Source organism: Pempheris klunzingeri, chromosome 1 (genome assembly GCF_042242105.1).
Source record: "Pempheris klunzingeri isolate RE-2024b chromosome 1, fPemKlu1.hap1, whole genome shotgun sequence".
Lineage (NCBI taxonomy): Eukaryota > Metazoa > Chordata > Actinopteri > Acropomatiformes > Pempheridae > Pempheris > Pempheris klunzingeri.
In genome coordinates this window covers 19,435,374-19,451,976 of record NC_092012.1, presented here as the reverse complement: position 1 = coordinate 19,451,976, position 16,603 = coordinate 19,435,374, and the positions used below count along the sequence as shown (strand labels likewise).

General features: G+C 40.5%; 1 protein-coding gene across 1 annotated transcript in view; it reads right to left on the bottom strand.

The window, feature by feature from the left end:
• ush2a (Usher syndrome 2A (autosomal recessive, mild)) overlaps window positions 1–16,381 on the bottom strand; it is a 193,679-nt gene extending 177,298 nt beyond the window's left edge. The window contains exons 1-5 of the mRNA XM_070832313.1: window positions 15,961–16,381; window positions 15,770–15,879; window positions 14,986–15,200; window positions 14,549–14,749; window positions 11,004–11,172 (exon numbers count right to left, since the gene is read on the bottom strand). Of these exons, the coding sequence (XP_070688414.1) occupies window positions 11,004–11,172; window positions 14,549–14,749; window positions 14,986–15,200; window positions 15,770–15,879; window positions 15,961–16,381 (1,116 nt within the window). The remainder of the gene's footprint in view (window positions 1–11,003; window positions 11,173–14,548; window positions 14,750–14,985; window positions 15,201–15,769; window positions 15,880–15,960) is intronic.
• Between the last annotated feature and the right edge of the window lie 222 nt (window positions 16,382–16,603).

The following is a 16,603-nucleotide window of genomic DNA, read 5'->3' as shown; positions in this document are numbered from 1 at the left end:
CTGGTGAATCAGAGAAAGACACTGGTGTTGATAGAAGAGAAGTGGGATACATGGGAAAGACAGAGTGACAGAAAGAGAGATATTTTGGAGAGCAAGATAGAAGTGATGTGACAAAATGGTTCTTGATATCACTGAGGGAAAAGAAGTGGTGGTAGAAATTCAAATAAAGATGAACAAAATATATTGGGGGAGGAAAGGAGGAGCAAATAGAATGAAGCAATGAATATGTTAAAGAAATGCAACAGTAGGCCGTCCTGCCGACCTTGTGGTTAGGACTCATAACATACAATCACAATTTGAAGGGCTGAAAAGGAAAGAAGACACTGAAACAGCTTGTTGGATACCCCAAGATATTCCTGTCCTCCACATGTGAACCAAACTGAGTGAAATCCTGAAATGTAATGTGACTTTATGCATCCCCAGCTCTCCACTTTTGCATCTCCAGGCATATTGTCACCTTTTTCCTCTCCCTTTTTCTCACTCTTCTCTCTTCCGATATCTTTCTCCCTTTTCTTGTTATTCACTCTCCAAGCCTCTCTCACCCTCTTTAGGCCTCTATACTTGCCCTTACCCACTATGAACGGTTAGAAGCTCTGATGTACAGCCAATATTCTCTCTATCATATTAGCACGGCTGCAGTGTGTCAAGGAAGTGATAGGGAGCGGAGAAGTAGAAAGGAAAAAAGAGAGGAAGAGAGAGAGAGAGAGAGGATGGAGAGGAGACACATTTGTTCTACTCATCTCAGTGCTAAAAGATACAATTACCTCTCACAGCATATTATCCATGTTTTATACCAGCCCAGGGCCCATGCCTTTGCTTTGCCGTGCTCACCCCATGTAAGGCCCATATTTTAACACTAGCCATGACAGTTTATTTAAGAAAAGAAAATTGTCCCCAGGGAGATGGAGAGGGGGAGAGAGAGAGAGAGAGAGAGAGAGAGCGCAAGGAAAATGAGAGGGAAAGGGGGAAGGACAAAGAAGGTGGAGGGGGAGAGACAATGAGAGGAGGGAGGGAATGAGAGATAGATGAGGCAGAGAGAAAGAGAGAGAGAGAGAGAGAGAGAGAGAAAATCATCATCAAGAAAAAAAGCAGAGACAAAAGACAAAGAGAGGAAAAGAGAGAGAGGGGACATATATAAGGTGACACACAAACCTTTTAATACAAACCATAAGTCTCTAAGACTTTTTCTTTCTGTGCAGAAAGCAAAGAGGGGTCCCATTTAACAAAACCAAGACTTTCATGAGATCATACAAGAGAGGAGGAGCACATACATTATCACACTGCAAGAGGAGAGAAACACGCAGATATAACATTTAGTTAGAAGGCTTAAATGCACCAGGTAGACTTCAAACAGTCCTGATAAAGTATCAGGTATCACGTTGAATCTGGACCATGTTGTTGCTTGAAGTTTCTGACTCTGATCAGGTTCTGGTTACCTGACACCCAATCTGTCTAAAAACGTCAGTAACAGTATAGAGTGGAGTAGAGTAAAGTATAGGTGGCTGAGATCAGTGCTTTCTTATCTCTTTATGAAACAAAGCAAAATTATCTCGATGGATGTCAGGTTGGACAGTCATGTGACACGGTAAATCCGACAGCTACATTTGGAGTCGGCATTTTTTCATTCACCACTTGTCCAACTGTAGCTAAAACCCTTATGTAGCAATGCTGGGGAAGCAGAAGGGCACATGCCAGTCAAATTCTAAAAATAATCAACAAGAGTTCTGCAAAAAAAAAAGGGGTCACACACCAGAAAGGGAATGGGGAAAGTCCATCAGGAAATGTTGGAGAGATATTGCAAACATTTTCATATTCCTAAAACATATATATCATCTATATCAATATCATGTGAGCTACAAAGCCTGGGAGAAACATACAAAGCCACATCAGTAACGGAGGAGGAACTGACAACTCTAATGACACTCCCATGACCTTTCAGGATGATGCAGGACCCCTCCACTTCACATCAGAATCTTGCATCACCCTGTCAGGATTTGTTTTGCAGTAATGACTGGCTCACTGTACATTATGCTTAATTAACTCCTCGATGGTCATTCTTTTTGACAACTTGCAGTAATATCCATCTGTACATTGATAGCACATATAACTATACATTTTTATACAGTATTGCAATGCCTGTTCATGGCAATAATTTGTGCCTGGCCATTTGGAATTCTAATAGTTTGGGAAATCTGAAAGAATGAGATACTTTTCAGTTTAAAGTCCGTTAGGTATATTATTTTTTTCCTTTTACAGACTCTCATATGTCTGTGAAGGAGAGGAAGAAAACAATATGTAAAGACTGGGTAGGCAAAGTCTTCTTCTTTGATGAGGGGAGGATTCTTGTTATTCTGCTTTAGTCCAAGGGAGAAAATTAATATGAGCAAATACATATACTGCAAATGATGGTGCTCCATGCTAATCAATGCTAACTGACTGACATGGGTAGCGATCATTTAGGCAGGGGATATGACTACTGTTATGGATATAGTTTCAGACAGAAGTGCCCCCAGTAAATCAAAATCTCTGAAAATCACTTTTTACAGTTAATAAACTATGTTCTGTCCTCAGCCTTGTAGATGTGTGGCACCTGTTCAATCCTACTGAGAAAGCTTACCCTGGGGACATACTGCCTGCCTGAGCAGCGTGTGTGCACCACAGAACCTGTTTTTTTTTCTGTGTCTATGTTAAGAGGTTTGAGCAGCCACACAGCCTGCGTGAGCTGCGCGGCTCAGTGCAGCTCCCGCACAGCTCGGCTGCCACTAATCTAGAGAGTCTGAGTCTCGCCTATTTTTTTGGGAAAGACAATGATTCCCAGAAAAAATAGACAGTGACTCTGATAGTTATATTGACATCATACCAGCAACATTATACACCTATCACTACAGTTTCAATATCTGTACCTGTACAATATGATGCAGTATTGGTTCAAAATTAAAAGGGCTATAGTGTTCCTTTCATTCATGAAATCCTTTCATTTGTTAATGCATACTAGCTGCAGCAATACATCCATTTACACTGTCATCTACAATCACTAATATAGTAACATCGGGTCATAATGGGGTGACGCTAAACCTGGTCCCCATAAACAGAATAATAATTTGGACGTGTAGAAAACTGATCTTTTCATTGAAACAAACGTTGCTTCTGCCCCATCAGCAGACACAACTTGGGAAGCACTTAAAGCTTTTATAAGGGGACATGCAATTTAATTTTCATCTCATAATAAAAAACATAACCTGCGAAAGCAGAAGTGGAAGAGGTTGAAGGAAAAAAAAATTCCCCACATAATTTGAAGCTAAAACATGAGTATAATCAGATACTACCAAATCTGGACTGTTCAGACTGAGGCAAAACTAACTGAATCTGGGAATAAAGATAAGGAAACTTTTGGCCCATTACATTCAGCAACAATAATTCATGGCCATAACCCTGGATGGCCCTAACCCTGTCATCCAGTCTCAGGGGAGGGTTCCCTTGACAAAGTCAACTGAGATAAATGTAGAGTAGAAAATCTTATATGGAGCTGTATACTACATCTTCATCTTGCCCAAAGACTGAAATTCTTTCATTCATGGAAGGGCTAGACCTCCCTACTTTGTAACTAGATCAGCGTGAGACCTTTCACGAGGCATTCAAATGAGGAATGTTTTCCCATTTTTATCTCAGGCTCTAATATCTTTAATCCTGAAAAAGACAAGAAACTACTAAATGAAAAAGGTTCCAACCAATCTCTCGGATATCACTAGATACGAAAATACTTAAAACACCTCAGTAGAGTTATAATCACTGACCCTGACCAAATTGGATTATTTTCAATACATTTACCTCTGATAATGTTTGACGTCTGACTGATGTATTAAGGGCATTCAAGAGTTACAATTCACTTATTGTATGCTGAAAAAGCATTTGATTGTGTAGAATGAAGTCATCGTTTTCAAATGCTAGAGAGCATTCATGGGCAGGCATTTGGGCGGGCAAAATGAGTGAAACTATTTTAAAGAGCACTTCAAGCAGATTCATTAACTAACAGGATAATTTCCTCACATCTTAAACGTGTTTGTGGGACCCAGCAAGTCTAGCTGGTTTCTCCCGTCACGACTGGAAGTTCCACACACAGACTTCTGCTTTATGCTGATGACATTTTCCTTTTTGCTACAGACCCAGGCAAATACCTTCAAAATGATAAAATCCTTTTACATTTTTTCGGGTTCTCAGGTGAAATGGGTGAAGTCGGAGACCCGCCCCCTACTCCCTAAAATCATTATTTTAAGGTGACTCGATTTCAAGTGGTCCCAAAAGGGGGATTTTTTTTTTTGTTCCTGTCATGCAACTTCTACTTTAGCATGGATATTTCTAGAAAGGGCAGGTTAACATAACATATGCTCTTTGGTGGATCCTTTTATCCAAAGCACCTTGCAGCACCCTTGCTGCATACATTTTTAGCACTCATATCTCACAGCTCCAGTGGGAATGAAACCCCTAACCCTGCCCGTGTTAGTGCCTTGCTCTCACTATCAAGCTGGTCCAGACGGCACACTGGCATGAAACACTGATGTAAAATAAATAAATAAATAAATGAATGAATTTAAAGTCAGTAAAGTCTCCACCACATACACACACACACACAACTCTCTCTCTCTCTCTCACTATGTAATTGATGCCAGTCCCGTGCCCTTTCGCCTCCTGTGCCAGCAGGCAGAGGGCTACCATAGAGGTGTCCGCTTCACCCCTACATAACAACCTTGCCTCACCTTCACACACATGCACACAATCACACATACACACACATAAATATACATGTTGTCAGTGCACATGCACGCACGCAAACACACATATAGTGCCTACAGAAACATGCACAAAACAGTGCCTCCATGCAATTACACTTGTCCATGTACATGCACACACACACACTCACTTCCAGTCTGTATCACAATCTGTCCCTGTCACTCCAGGTGGAACAAAGAAAAAAGCAATGACATAGATATATGAGAATTTGTGTGACTGCATGTGTGTGTGTTACAATTTTGCCTTTTGGCCAGAAGGTCTCAAACACTAACAAATGCATAAACGCTTTCCATTGAGCTCAATTTCAGCTACATGACCATGTTATCAGTCATTTGCAAAATAAATTGACGTGTCCTTATATCAATTTCATCTCCTCATGTCAAATTTCAATGTCACTTTATTACTTTGCAGTAAAGATTTACATATATCTTAACTTTACACTGATTAAGGAATCTGCCACAACACAGATCTGACACATCTGGAAACTCATGGAAGACTATTGGTCAGACATAAATGTAAATGTCCAACTTAGGCCCTTGGTCCACAGCTGGTCCCATATTATGCAATAATGCACTTTTTAGTGTCTTAAATATAAGCGTGTGTCCTAAGTGTATGCACACATGATCTTTTTCTCCTGCTCCATCTTTCAATAATGTATGTGAAATTGCCATTTGGATTTGGCTCTCCTTATGATGTCAGAAAGGAATCTCTTAATCATGTGACCTCATGCTGTCATGGCTCGTCGTGTCTGTTAAGTTGGTTTTGTTCACTTGTGTTTTGTCTCGTCTCTCACTTCCTGTTTTATTTTGAAAACTAAACTGCCCTTGTGTGTTTTCCCGCCTTGGTGATTGTCTGCCCCGCCCTGATTGTCTCCACCTGTTCCCCATTACCTTGTGTGTATATATAGTCTGCGTCTCCCTTTGTCTTGTGCCAGATTGTCTTGTCTGAGTGTCAATGGTCTATAGTATTCAGAACCAAGCCATAGTTTTCCATGCCATGTTGTAGTAAGTATCTTGTCTGTAGTAGTAAGTATCTTGTGAAATTAAAAGCTTGTTAAACTGTGAGTTCTCGCTTTGTGCTTTTGGGTCCACCCTGTCTCTGAGCCCCGTTCTTAACACATGCGGCCTTTCAGCAGGCTGACTGTCTCTGCCCACTGAAAACCTCCTGAATACACTTCGCTGCCCACCATTGCTTTTTCCTCACCCGCACCAGCTCCCAGTAAGTGCAGACAGAGAAAACAGCTGCTGCAGCAGCCAGTGAGAAAAATAATATGTAAATAAATTTTTGAACATTAAACCATGTATACGTATTCTAGTAGGACCTCCAAGTACTTTAAAATGAGCATAATGTGAGAATTTCAAATCTGAAATTGATGCAACAGCAGGTTTAACTATAAGCAACGTTAACTTTAATTAATCCAGTTAATATGATGGGCATGATGGTCATGTTCCCGAGCATTCTCAAAGCCTGCCAAAGGTCAGGATTGAGGAAAGTGAGCCAGTTTGGATAACATACATTGACCGGTTCACACCAACAGCAAACACAGAAGGAAAGGTGAGGACATGTAAGGAAGAGGAGGGCAGAGGGAGGGAAGAAGAGAATGGGAATAACAGAAAAAGCAGAGCCTGCAAGAGAGACATCAAGGACAAAGAAGAGGATGTCAGAATGCAAGGAGAAAAAAAGACAAAACCAGACTCAGTTAGAGTGGGGTGGTGAGGCATGTGCACATGCATCTATGCAAGAAAGAAAGTGATAGAAACTCTGGTGGGCTTGGATCAGTCAGTGCAAATTAGTTGCCATCTGCAAAGACCAGACCAGCCCATATACAGACATATACACAGGCCAGAATCGTCCAGTGTAATTGTCCATGAAACCATTCAGTGAGCTTATTATGGCATTCAGTACAAGTTTTAGCAGCCAAAGTGTCTAAGAGCAGAGGAGCAAAGCAGACGAGCTGTCAGGGTCTAGAGAACAAACTGTAGAATATTTAGTCACTAGTTCAATCTCTGCAATTAATGCATAAATGGATGTGTGTGTTTGTGTGTGTGCACACGACTGTTGAGCATTCATGCTGCTGTGTTGGGTCATGATGGGACCGATGTGACCGGTTGTCCCTGCCACTGCCTCATCCGATAATGCTGATTTGCTCAGGCACTAACAGACGGACCCCTCTGGGGGTCCTCCAGGCACACAGTCAATCAGTGGTCCTCCAAAAGATAGTACTCCAAAGCTATTTAAATTGTGAACTGCCTTATTTTCTCTTCTATCCATCTTTTACCTTTATCTCTCTGTCCGTCTTTACACTAACACCTACTTCTAGACTGACCCTAAGACTTAAAGTACATCTTCAACTCACTATAATAGTGCAAATATTAAAATAAAAAAAAAAGACAAAATTAAGATTCACACACAAAAAGAAAATATCCTCAAGTTGATTTAAAAATGATTTAGCCGGCACAGATGATTATGTGTCGTCCCACTATAGAGTGATGGTCGTAGTTTGATGGGAACAACACATGCAGCTCATTATTTTCCCAACACAACCAAACCAGAGTACAACGTGTCAGTGCCCACTAATGTCCGGTAATGTGAAACACTTCAGATAAAAAAAACACCCACCAAGAGAACAACTTATGTTATTTACACACTGATCATCAGCCACTGTACCAGCAGTTGTTACCATCTCTCCTGCATCCAGTAGTAGAGATAATTTTCTAAAGACAAGAAGAGTAACCAATTAATAATAAATTCAGTGGAGGCGTACAGGAAAGTGAGTCCTACAGTAAACTGACTTCGTAACATCACTTAACCACACTGAGCCACCTCCCTCACTTTCCCCATCCCCCCCTCTGTCAGTCCCTCCCTCCCCCAGGCTACCTTTTCCTCCACTACTCTCTACATCGTTACCATAATCAGATAAGACAACTACCTAGGGAGCACCAGCATCCCTACAGCACCTTGCTCCTGGCACCGTGTGTGTACATGTGTGCGTGTGTGTCAGTGTGTGTGAATTGCTTCTGGCACTTGGAAACCCGTATTCCTTTTGACTGTCTTTTTTGCTGTTTTGATCTTTTCAAACAGACAGCTGACTGGTGTGTGTGTGTGTGTCTGTGTGTCTATTGTATGTGTGCAAGAAAGATTTCTAAATTACCCAGCTCCTTCATAGGGTAATGTCTGTATTGTGGCTGACAAGTCTGCTACAAATTACAGCTGAACTGTGAATGAGTGTGTATCTGTGTGAGTATCTGTGTGTATGAGCAAGAGAGTGAGCAGATAAGTATGTGTGCACGCATGAAAACGTGAGCTTGCGAATAGTGTTCAGGTGTCAAGGATGATTATGTTTTTCTTCTAGATGGTCAAAGCAGATCACATCACCATACCATTAAACGGCTGACTGATTCACAAGAATGCACAGACACACAAAGTTTAAAAACACCTCTAAGCCACATCAACATAACACACTTATAGTAAAATACCTACAAGCCTTACACCTTCACATGCCTGCATGGACACAAAAAATATATATAGATAGTGTACATAGAAAAATCTGATCTCTACAGGGCATACACCCATACTGCACACACACACACTTGCAAGCAACTGAGCCATCAGCAACACCACATTTAGAAATGACACACTGGACTGCCAGATTACTGTAGCAGGCATCAACACCAATCAGGCAGCCAGTAAACTAAACTGTCAAGTTAGATTTTCTGGCTAGGCACAATCATTTGTGCTGGGCAACATATATAACTTACCCCTGTAGCCTTGAATCGTGCTTTAAATCAAACTGCACTTGATATACAGTACATTCCTTTATCTACCTGTATTTGGCCCCTCCCTTCTGTCTTTTGAAACTATATTGTGCTTACTACATTTAAGAATTCAGAAATCATGAAAGAGTGAGTTTAACAAATAAAAAAGGAATCAATAACAAGCATAATTCAAATTTCTCTTATTTATTTTCTTGAGCTGAATATACAGAATAGAAAGAATTCCACACTCAAAAACTACACATCATTTTGCATCACAACAATAAACTTATATTAAATTGCTTCAACTTTTTACATTTGTGCAAAGGAAACAGTATTGTGTGACACAATAAAAGCAAGTGTTCATAGCTATCCACACTTGTTTCCTCTTTAAAATCTTTTACTTATCTGTAATACTTTGAAATATTTTAGTGTCTTACTTTGATAATTTGGAAAATTTGCCTGCATCTTTCACAACGACTGAGATGAAAAGATTGCTACTCTCATGTTGGTGCTTTTCTAACCTAGAGCCCTGAAGTGACAGTAATAGCTTAGAAGCAGGAGAACAGTTAGCCTGGCTCTCTCTACAATTTAAAAATAAGGCCACCAAAATCTTTAAATCTAAGTAATTAACCTGTTGTATTTGATCTGTTTATTCACCTGCAATCATCATTAGGGTTATAGATATACATATATACTGACACTAGTGAAAAGGCTGGTCATGGTGACCATGTTTCCAACCCAGGTAGGCCGGGTGTTATTCAGAGACACTGAAAGAGAAAGATTGTCCAATGGAGTAATCTGTAAAATGATACTCGTACCAGAGACACACACACAAACACACATAGACGCACAGATTCATTTGGGGCCTCAAAAGTCTCTCCACTTCACTAGTTGCCATTTTAGAATGATCAGAGCTAATGAAAGCCTCTTTTTGTCCAAGACAGCCTTGTATTTCTAACTTTTAATGCCTTCTAAAATTTCTATTTGATGTACCACTTACATTACTGTAGGTCAACTGGTTCTGAAGAAATAAAAAAGGAAAGAAAACACCAAAGAAAAATATACACTGTCATAATACATACACCACTGGTTTTCATATTTTTCTTTTTACTTACTTTCATCTTTGTGTTCAGCACTCAAAAATAATACAGACGAAACATTTAGCTGTCAAATAATCAAATATCACTGATCCACAGCTATAGAACAGGTCTTATTTTGCAAACAATTATTTGTCAACCTTCATATTCTGATACTGAAACCAAATGTAACAAATTTTATCTACAGGATCTCCATGTGTACCAAAACACCCTCTGAATCACAAGATAACAAAGTGCTGCTATCCACAAAAATATTCAAAGAGCCGCCAATTAGAAACGATTAACCATAGAATCATAGAATAACCAGAGCTGAATGGATTAAATAAATAAAAGTGTGACTTCGCAATAACTGCAACTATGCTCTTTTACTGTGTTGCACAATACTGTTTCCTGCACAATGCACAAATGTAGAAAAAGCTGAAGTAGTTTAATCTTTTTGAACACTGTTTTGATGCATGGCAATACTGCATACTGATTTCAATGTGAAATTCTTTCTATTCTATGTATTTTACCAAAGAAAATCACACTCTAAACTACTCTGTGCTGATGATGTGCAATGATACCTCCCACGAGCGTCTACGACAAACAGTTAAGAGTTATGAGTTATGGAGGGGGCGTGGCTTAAGTGTAAGGGCTGAGCAAACTATCACCAATTAAAGTTTGGCTGTGTGAATCTGTTAAGAAGTTAAGCGCCTTTTTGCCTAGGCCTCTCCTATGGCCATGTCCCTTTTTAGCCCATTTAAATGCATACTTTTACACACATGGACACTTGACCTCAATGGCCAATTTCAGACTTCTAGCACAAAAACTGTGGCTGCCAAAGGGTGGGGAAATTTGTGTGGACCAACCAACCAACCAGCCCACAGAGCTTGCCATAGAGCTGCTGGTTACAGCTAAAAATAAGTACAATTCAAAGATTTCCTGGGTGCCAGTTAGTTTTCCATACAGGACATACAAGTTTTTGAGATGTTTTCTGTGTATGTGTGTTTGATGTAATGTGCGTGCCCCTGGCCCCAGCAGCTGCGCCAGAGCAGATGTTTGCCAGTATAATTACCACCAGCTCGTAGAGAAGAAGAGAAAATGATGGATAGAGAATGAAAGAGATGCACAGACAGGGAAGAAGCTAGAGAGACTGCATGTCTGTGATAAAAAGAGACCATTCCACTTTCACAAGCCATATGATAACAGTTAAACACAAACCTGGTGGTGTGTCTAAGAGAGAATGATTGAATTTCATGCACACAAATACACCTATGAATGCACATGTACATACATGCTAATAATGATGGGCCTCTCATAGTGACAGACTATGGCATGTAGGGCAGCTCTCTCTCATGCCAACATCGGGATTGAGATTTGTTACCTGTAAAACAAGGTGTGTCCACCTCTCAAGCGTAAGCCTCCCCTCTGTTCTGAAGCTGACAATCAAAGGAGTCTGACTGCTGGGTTGGCCATACCGAAGGTTGACTGCCTGCTCAGACACTGTCACAGAAAAAAGCAAGTGCTCCCCTGAGCTCTTCTCCAGCAGCATCCTGAGAGAAACAAACACAAATGCACAATAAAGAACACACATCTTTAAACAACAAGAGACAGTTCAGAAAGGCCATTTATATGTTTCCCAGTGATAAATAGTAAAACTTAACTCAGAAAACAGAAGGAAGAGTGGCCTCCAGAACCCATGGAGTCGAGCACCACTACACACAGTCACTACACACAGTCTCTCATTGTGACATTTACACATGGAATATTAATATTTTACATGACTGCTAGCTTTCAGCTGCTACACTGGGTGCAGGCAGACACACACAACCTCCACGTGTCATATTAACCACCATCACTGACATTTTATGGGAAATCATGGCTTTTATGAACCCAGAGTCACATACCCCATAAATCACAAATAGATGTATATGCATGTGAAAAAGACCATATGTATGCATGTGAGTGCCTGTGTCCCTTTGGGGAGAGACAAGGAGGTAGAAAGAAAAGTAAATAGGTGCAAGACAAAGGTAAATACTCAATGGTTACTTATAACAAGTAAATAATTGTAATTTACTGGACTGAAAATACATCTTGTCTCAAAAGTGCTTTACCTTTTGATTTATAACTAAGGATGCTGATTTAATTCAGGGCTGCAACTAGCCATTATTTCCATTATTGATTGATCTGCATATTCTATTTATTCATTAACCACTTGGTCTATAAAATGTCAGAAAATGCCCATCACAGAACCCAAGTTAACAAATATAAAGTGCTTGTTTTGCCCAATCAACTGTTCAAATATATTCAGTTTTCTATCATAGGAGATTGTAAAAGAGAAACATTGTCAATTTTCAGTTGGCTTATTCAGTTTCATCTATTACTGATTTAACACATTGCTGAGGCAAACTGGGTTGGTGGTTGGGGAAAAGACAAATTATCAAAAAACTTCAAGCTTTTCTTTCAAATAAAGCACAACAACAAATAAGGCCTTCCATTATCTGTGTAATTATGTGCATTTTACTACAAGTTGTCCATGAAGGAAACGTCCAGTGCATTTCACCAATCTAAAATGGATACCTATTCAAAACAAGAATCCTCAAATAATATGAGCATAACTTCATAAGTTCCTGTGTAGTAAAACACAGGTAAAAAAAAAAAAACACTCAACAACAGTAAAACACTACATTTTGTAAGAACAGGTGGTAGTGTTCATTGTTCAGATGAGGGGAGGGATGTGAAATCACAGACAGAGGGAGAGACAAAGAGAGAGGGGTGAGGAGAGATGGACAGAGGTGAGGATAGAGACCTCCTTTCATCTGGCTTCTTTGATGGCAGCCATGATCGTCTCTACAACAAAAGACTGATAGCCAACGACAGAAACAGAAAGAGAGAGAGGGAGAGAGGGGAGGTAGAGGGGTAGAGGAGGGAGAGATATTACGTCCATTCAGATGCATTCACCCATACAGGTGTCATGTTCGCCAGTCCAAGACAACAAGATTTGTCTGTCATCTGAATCCCCAGACAGACAACTTCACAAACAAAATCACAGCATGAAATTTAAAAGGAGTGACTTGATCTGTCTGATTCTCCTTTTCAGAGTTAAACTAAACTGGGAGCAACATTTAAAATGAGTGCCCAGTGAGTTACTAGAGCACACATGCAGCCTGTCTATTGTTGTGCTAGGCTTTTCTTCAGACCGGTCACCACTGCAAAGTTATCAGGCACGTTTATCTTTTCACATTGCAGAATATGTGAATGCTGACAGACTATATTCAAACAAAACCATAATAGCTTATTCAAAATGTTGGATGGAGACAACCATTTCTGATCACATTATAAGATTTCACTACATCAGTTCACACTCAAGTAATTTACACAAATTTTAATTTTCACATTAGCCATTATTAGCATAACACAGGACGTCATGCATGTTTAAGCTATTTTTAGTTTTGTGACGAAGCATCCCATGTTGTTGGAGCAATCTGAGAGTGCTGCTGTATGCTGGAAGAGATAGGGTTGCCAAGCAAAGCCAACTGATCTCTTTTTGTTTGTGCATGTTCTTTTTGTGTGCGTTTGTGTGTGTGTGTGATTGCAAGCTGATCCGAGTGTGTGTAACTCTGCACCATCCCAGCCTTGCCTGAAACATACCAGCACACTCTCATCCCCTGTCTCTCACACACAACATGTCTAAGTAGGACATGACAGCCAGTTGTTGGCTAACATTTCCTGATATTGATACTGACCTGACCAGACTTGACCTGGTTGCTCCTTGTTATTAGATCAATATCACATGCCTTTTACGTTTGACTATACATCATGGCAGCGGTGTGTTTCCAGCAGGGAGATATATTTCATCAGTGTGATGAAATATGTTCTTGCGACCCATACTTGGGATTTTTTTCCCCACTTTTCTGCCACTGGGGTTCCAAAGATTTTAAAATATACAGTATGGCCTCATAATACCACAAGACTGAAACAACTGCATCTGTATTCATACATTGTTATTTCGTGCCTTCTTCTCTCCCTTCTTCTCACATAAAGTAGAATTTCTACAAGAGCTCTAAGAACTGTAACATGTGAAGAAGGATTTAAGAAGAGACAGAAAAAAACAAGGAGCATTATAGCAAGGGAGAGGACATGGTCACAGTAGGACATTGTTCTGAGCATTCTGAGCGAAATTTGAAATGAATATTTAAATAAAAACTGTATGCAGTTCCTCCATCATTTGTTTTGTGATGTGTATGGTATTTCACAGATACTCTCTGTGCTGTGGAAACTAACTTCTCCACCTGCCCACCAGCCGTCACTACTTTCCGCCCACCTATACCTATACACCAATGACCATCTGCTGCCTGTAAAATACTGCCTGACTGCTTTAGCCCTTTGGACGTTTCATCTGGTCGACTGCCTTTTCTTTGCCACCTGTTAACGTGCCTTTTTAATTTAATGTAATCATACGTAACATCATGTGTGTGATTGGCTGTGCAGAATGAAACTGTGAGGTCTGATGTGTCTTTTGGGCTCATCTTTTTCACTGAGATCAGAATATATCCAACAATTACCTATACCTCTTATCCCTGGCTAATTAGAATTCTACACAATTTTTAAGCATTTCTAGTTGTGTGGTTATGAATCACACACTGATGAGTAAAACCACGGTAGTTTATCTGATTTTTAAACATATCAAAGTTACTGCATGAACTGTCAAACATTCACACAGAAAACGCCAACTCCTCGCACTCACGTACAGCTGTTACGTATCTGGCCTCTGCTTCTTTGCACAGAAAATTAAATAAGACAACCAGTGTTATTTAGAGGTAGAGATAGAGCAAATTTACCTCAGTCTGCACGGAGTTTACTGGACTATTCAGAGAGAAATAGCTGGCTAAGATACCATCTATTGTCTATCTATATGTTTACACTCACATCTCTCCAGGAGAGCTTGGTTTTATCCACAAAGCCAGGGTGAGGGAACCCAACGCTCCCAGTGTCTGTGACGGGGGAGAGACCAGACATCCATCCCGAGCTGGTTGAAACAGCACACTACTGGATCCACCAGAAACCCCATTTGAACTGGTGATGGTTCCAGGACGAGTGTCATTCTTGTCTTCAGTTACACAAGTACCCCTGGTGAAAAAAATAAATGTATCAATATTTTCTCTCAAAAAACTTAAAAAGGGTTTTATATCCCTTGCAAATACATGCAAGACTGCCACATGACAGAACCAGATCTATTATAAGAGAACTATTGTGGTATCATCATTTTTTTTTATGTTGCATGGACCAAAAAGTCAGAGGTCGCGATTTATAATATAGCTTTCTTAAACACATTATTAACATTACTATGAATTGGATGTACCTACCAGTGTGCAGGTAGTAGCAGTGGGGCATATGGAGGAGTGGAGGATCTATAGGGACACTCCTGGACACAGAAGGCCCGATAACATGTCATCAGTTCAGTCTGGGAGGATGGTGACTGACAGTAGCTGCTGCGCTCTGGAACCCCACAGGTGGAGCGAGCCGGATAGGTGGACACGGGTTTGAAAGCAGCAATGTTCTCCATTCGCGGGAAGTTTCCCTGTGAATGGAGACGGTTTGCATTAGCACTCTATCTAATGTGGGTCTCCTGGTAATTTTACTTATTTGTAGCAGCAGCCACCTAAGACATTTTCTATAAAAAAAAAAAGGCATAGTTTTGTGGGGCAAAAAGGTATAATTTTTAACAAATGTAAAATAGTTTGACATATTTGTTAGACGAACAGAAATGTGTAGCTCCCATTAGGCCATTTTCACTGGCAACATGTTGACTTTCACAGTAGGTGTAAATAAAAGTAGCAATAATAGCAAAGGTGTAAATAATAAAATGTATGATGGCCTAATTCCATTTAGCTTCTTCAGTTAACAGTTGTGATATTTGTACATGCTGGCAAACTGTAACATTTACTGTCATTACTGACTGAGACACTTGAACAAGACAGAGCCGTCTACCGTTTCTAGTAACACCTTTGCTTTTCCTACTATGACAAGTCAAAATGTCTGCTGTGAAGAAATCCTATTTAATATTCATTAAATACTTCATGTGCAGCACATTGTCTGATAACAATTCAACAAAAGAAATTACAATTGGCTCTTGAGAGCTACTCTTACCTGTGATGAAGCAGGTTTTGGACACAGACTGAAGAGGAGGACAGCTAACCAGAGGATGATATGCTGCCACCTCATCCCTTTCATCATGTTATTCCCTTTCTTCACTTCTCCTTCAGTGATGTTTAACAGGTGAAATAGCCATGGAAAAACAGGCCACCTCTTCCTTTTCCCCACCCTTTTCTCGATTTCACCTTCTGCAGCTGACAGAATCCCAGAGACATCTGTATTCCTCTCATCCTTTACTTCCAGACATTTTACTCCACTTTTTAGGTCTTTTCTGACTTCCTTGTTGCCTTTATTCCTTAAGTTCCACTGCTCTTCTCTCCTTCTTCTACTCATCCTCTCTCTACTGACTCCTCTGCCCCATTTTTGTCTCTTCCTTTTCGCTTTCTCTCCCTTTGCTTCTTCCTCGACGCCCCTCTCTTCAATCCGCTTTTGGCCTTTGACCCCACAAGATTCTAGAGCCGGATTCTTCATGGGGCCCAGCATGTTCCGAGGCTCTAGAATCTCCGACAGGGGTTCCGGAACATTCCCAGAAGCGGAGGGATGTTCAAGAACCTGGATTTCTTTCGGAAGCCTTCCAGCAGCGCTTGAATAAGTGATGACTGTCATGGTTTCATGGTTCCAGGGTTACAGGGGCATTTTTTACAGGCCAGTGCCCCTAGGGTGAGGCTACGAAGCTTAGCTCTCTGTTACACTGTCTCTGTCCCTCGCACAAACACCCACACACAAACCACAACCAAAGCCTTCACATGATAGGTAGGATTTCACAATCTAGAGAGGCAAAGAGAGAGAAGGAGAGAAGGAAAGAGAGACGTGGTCAGACCAAAATCC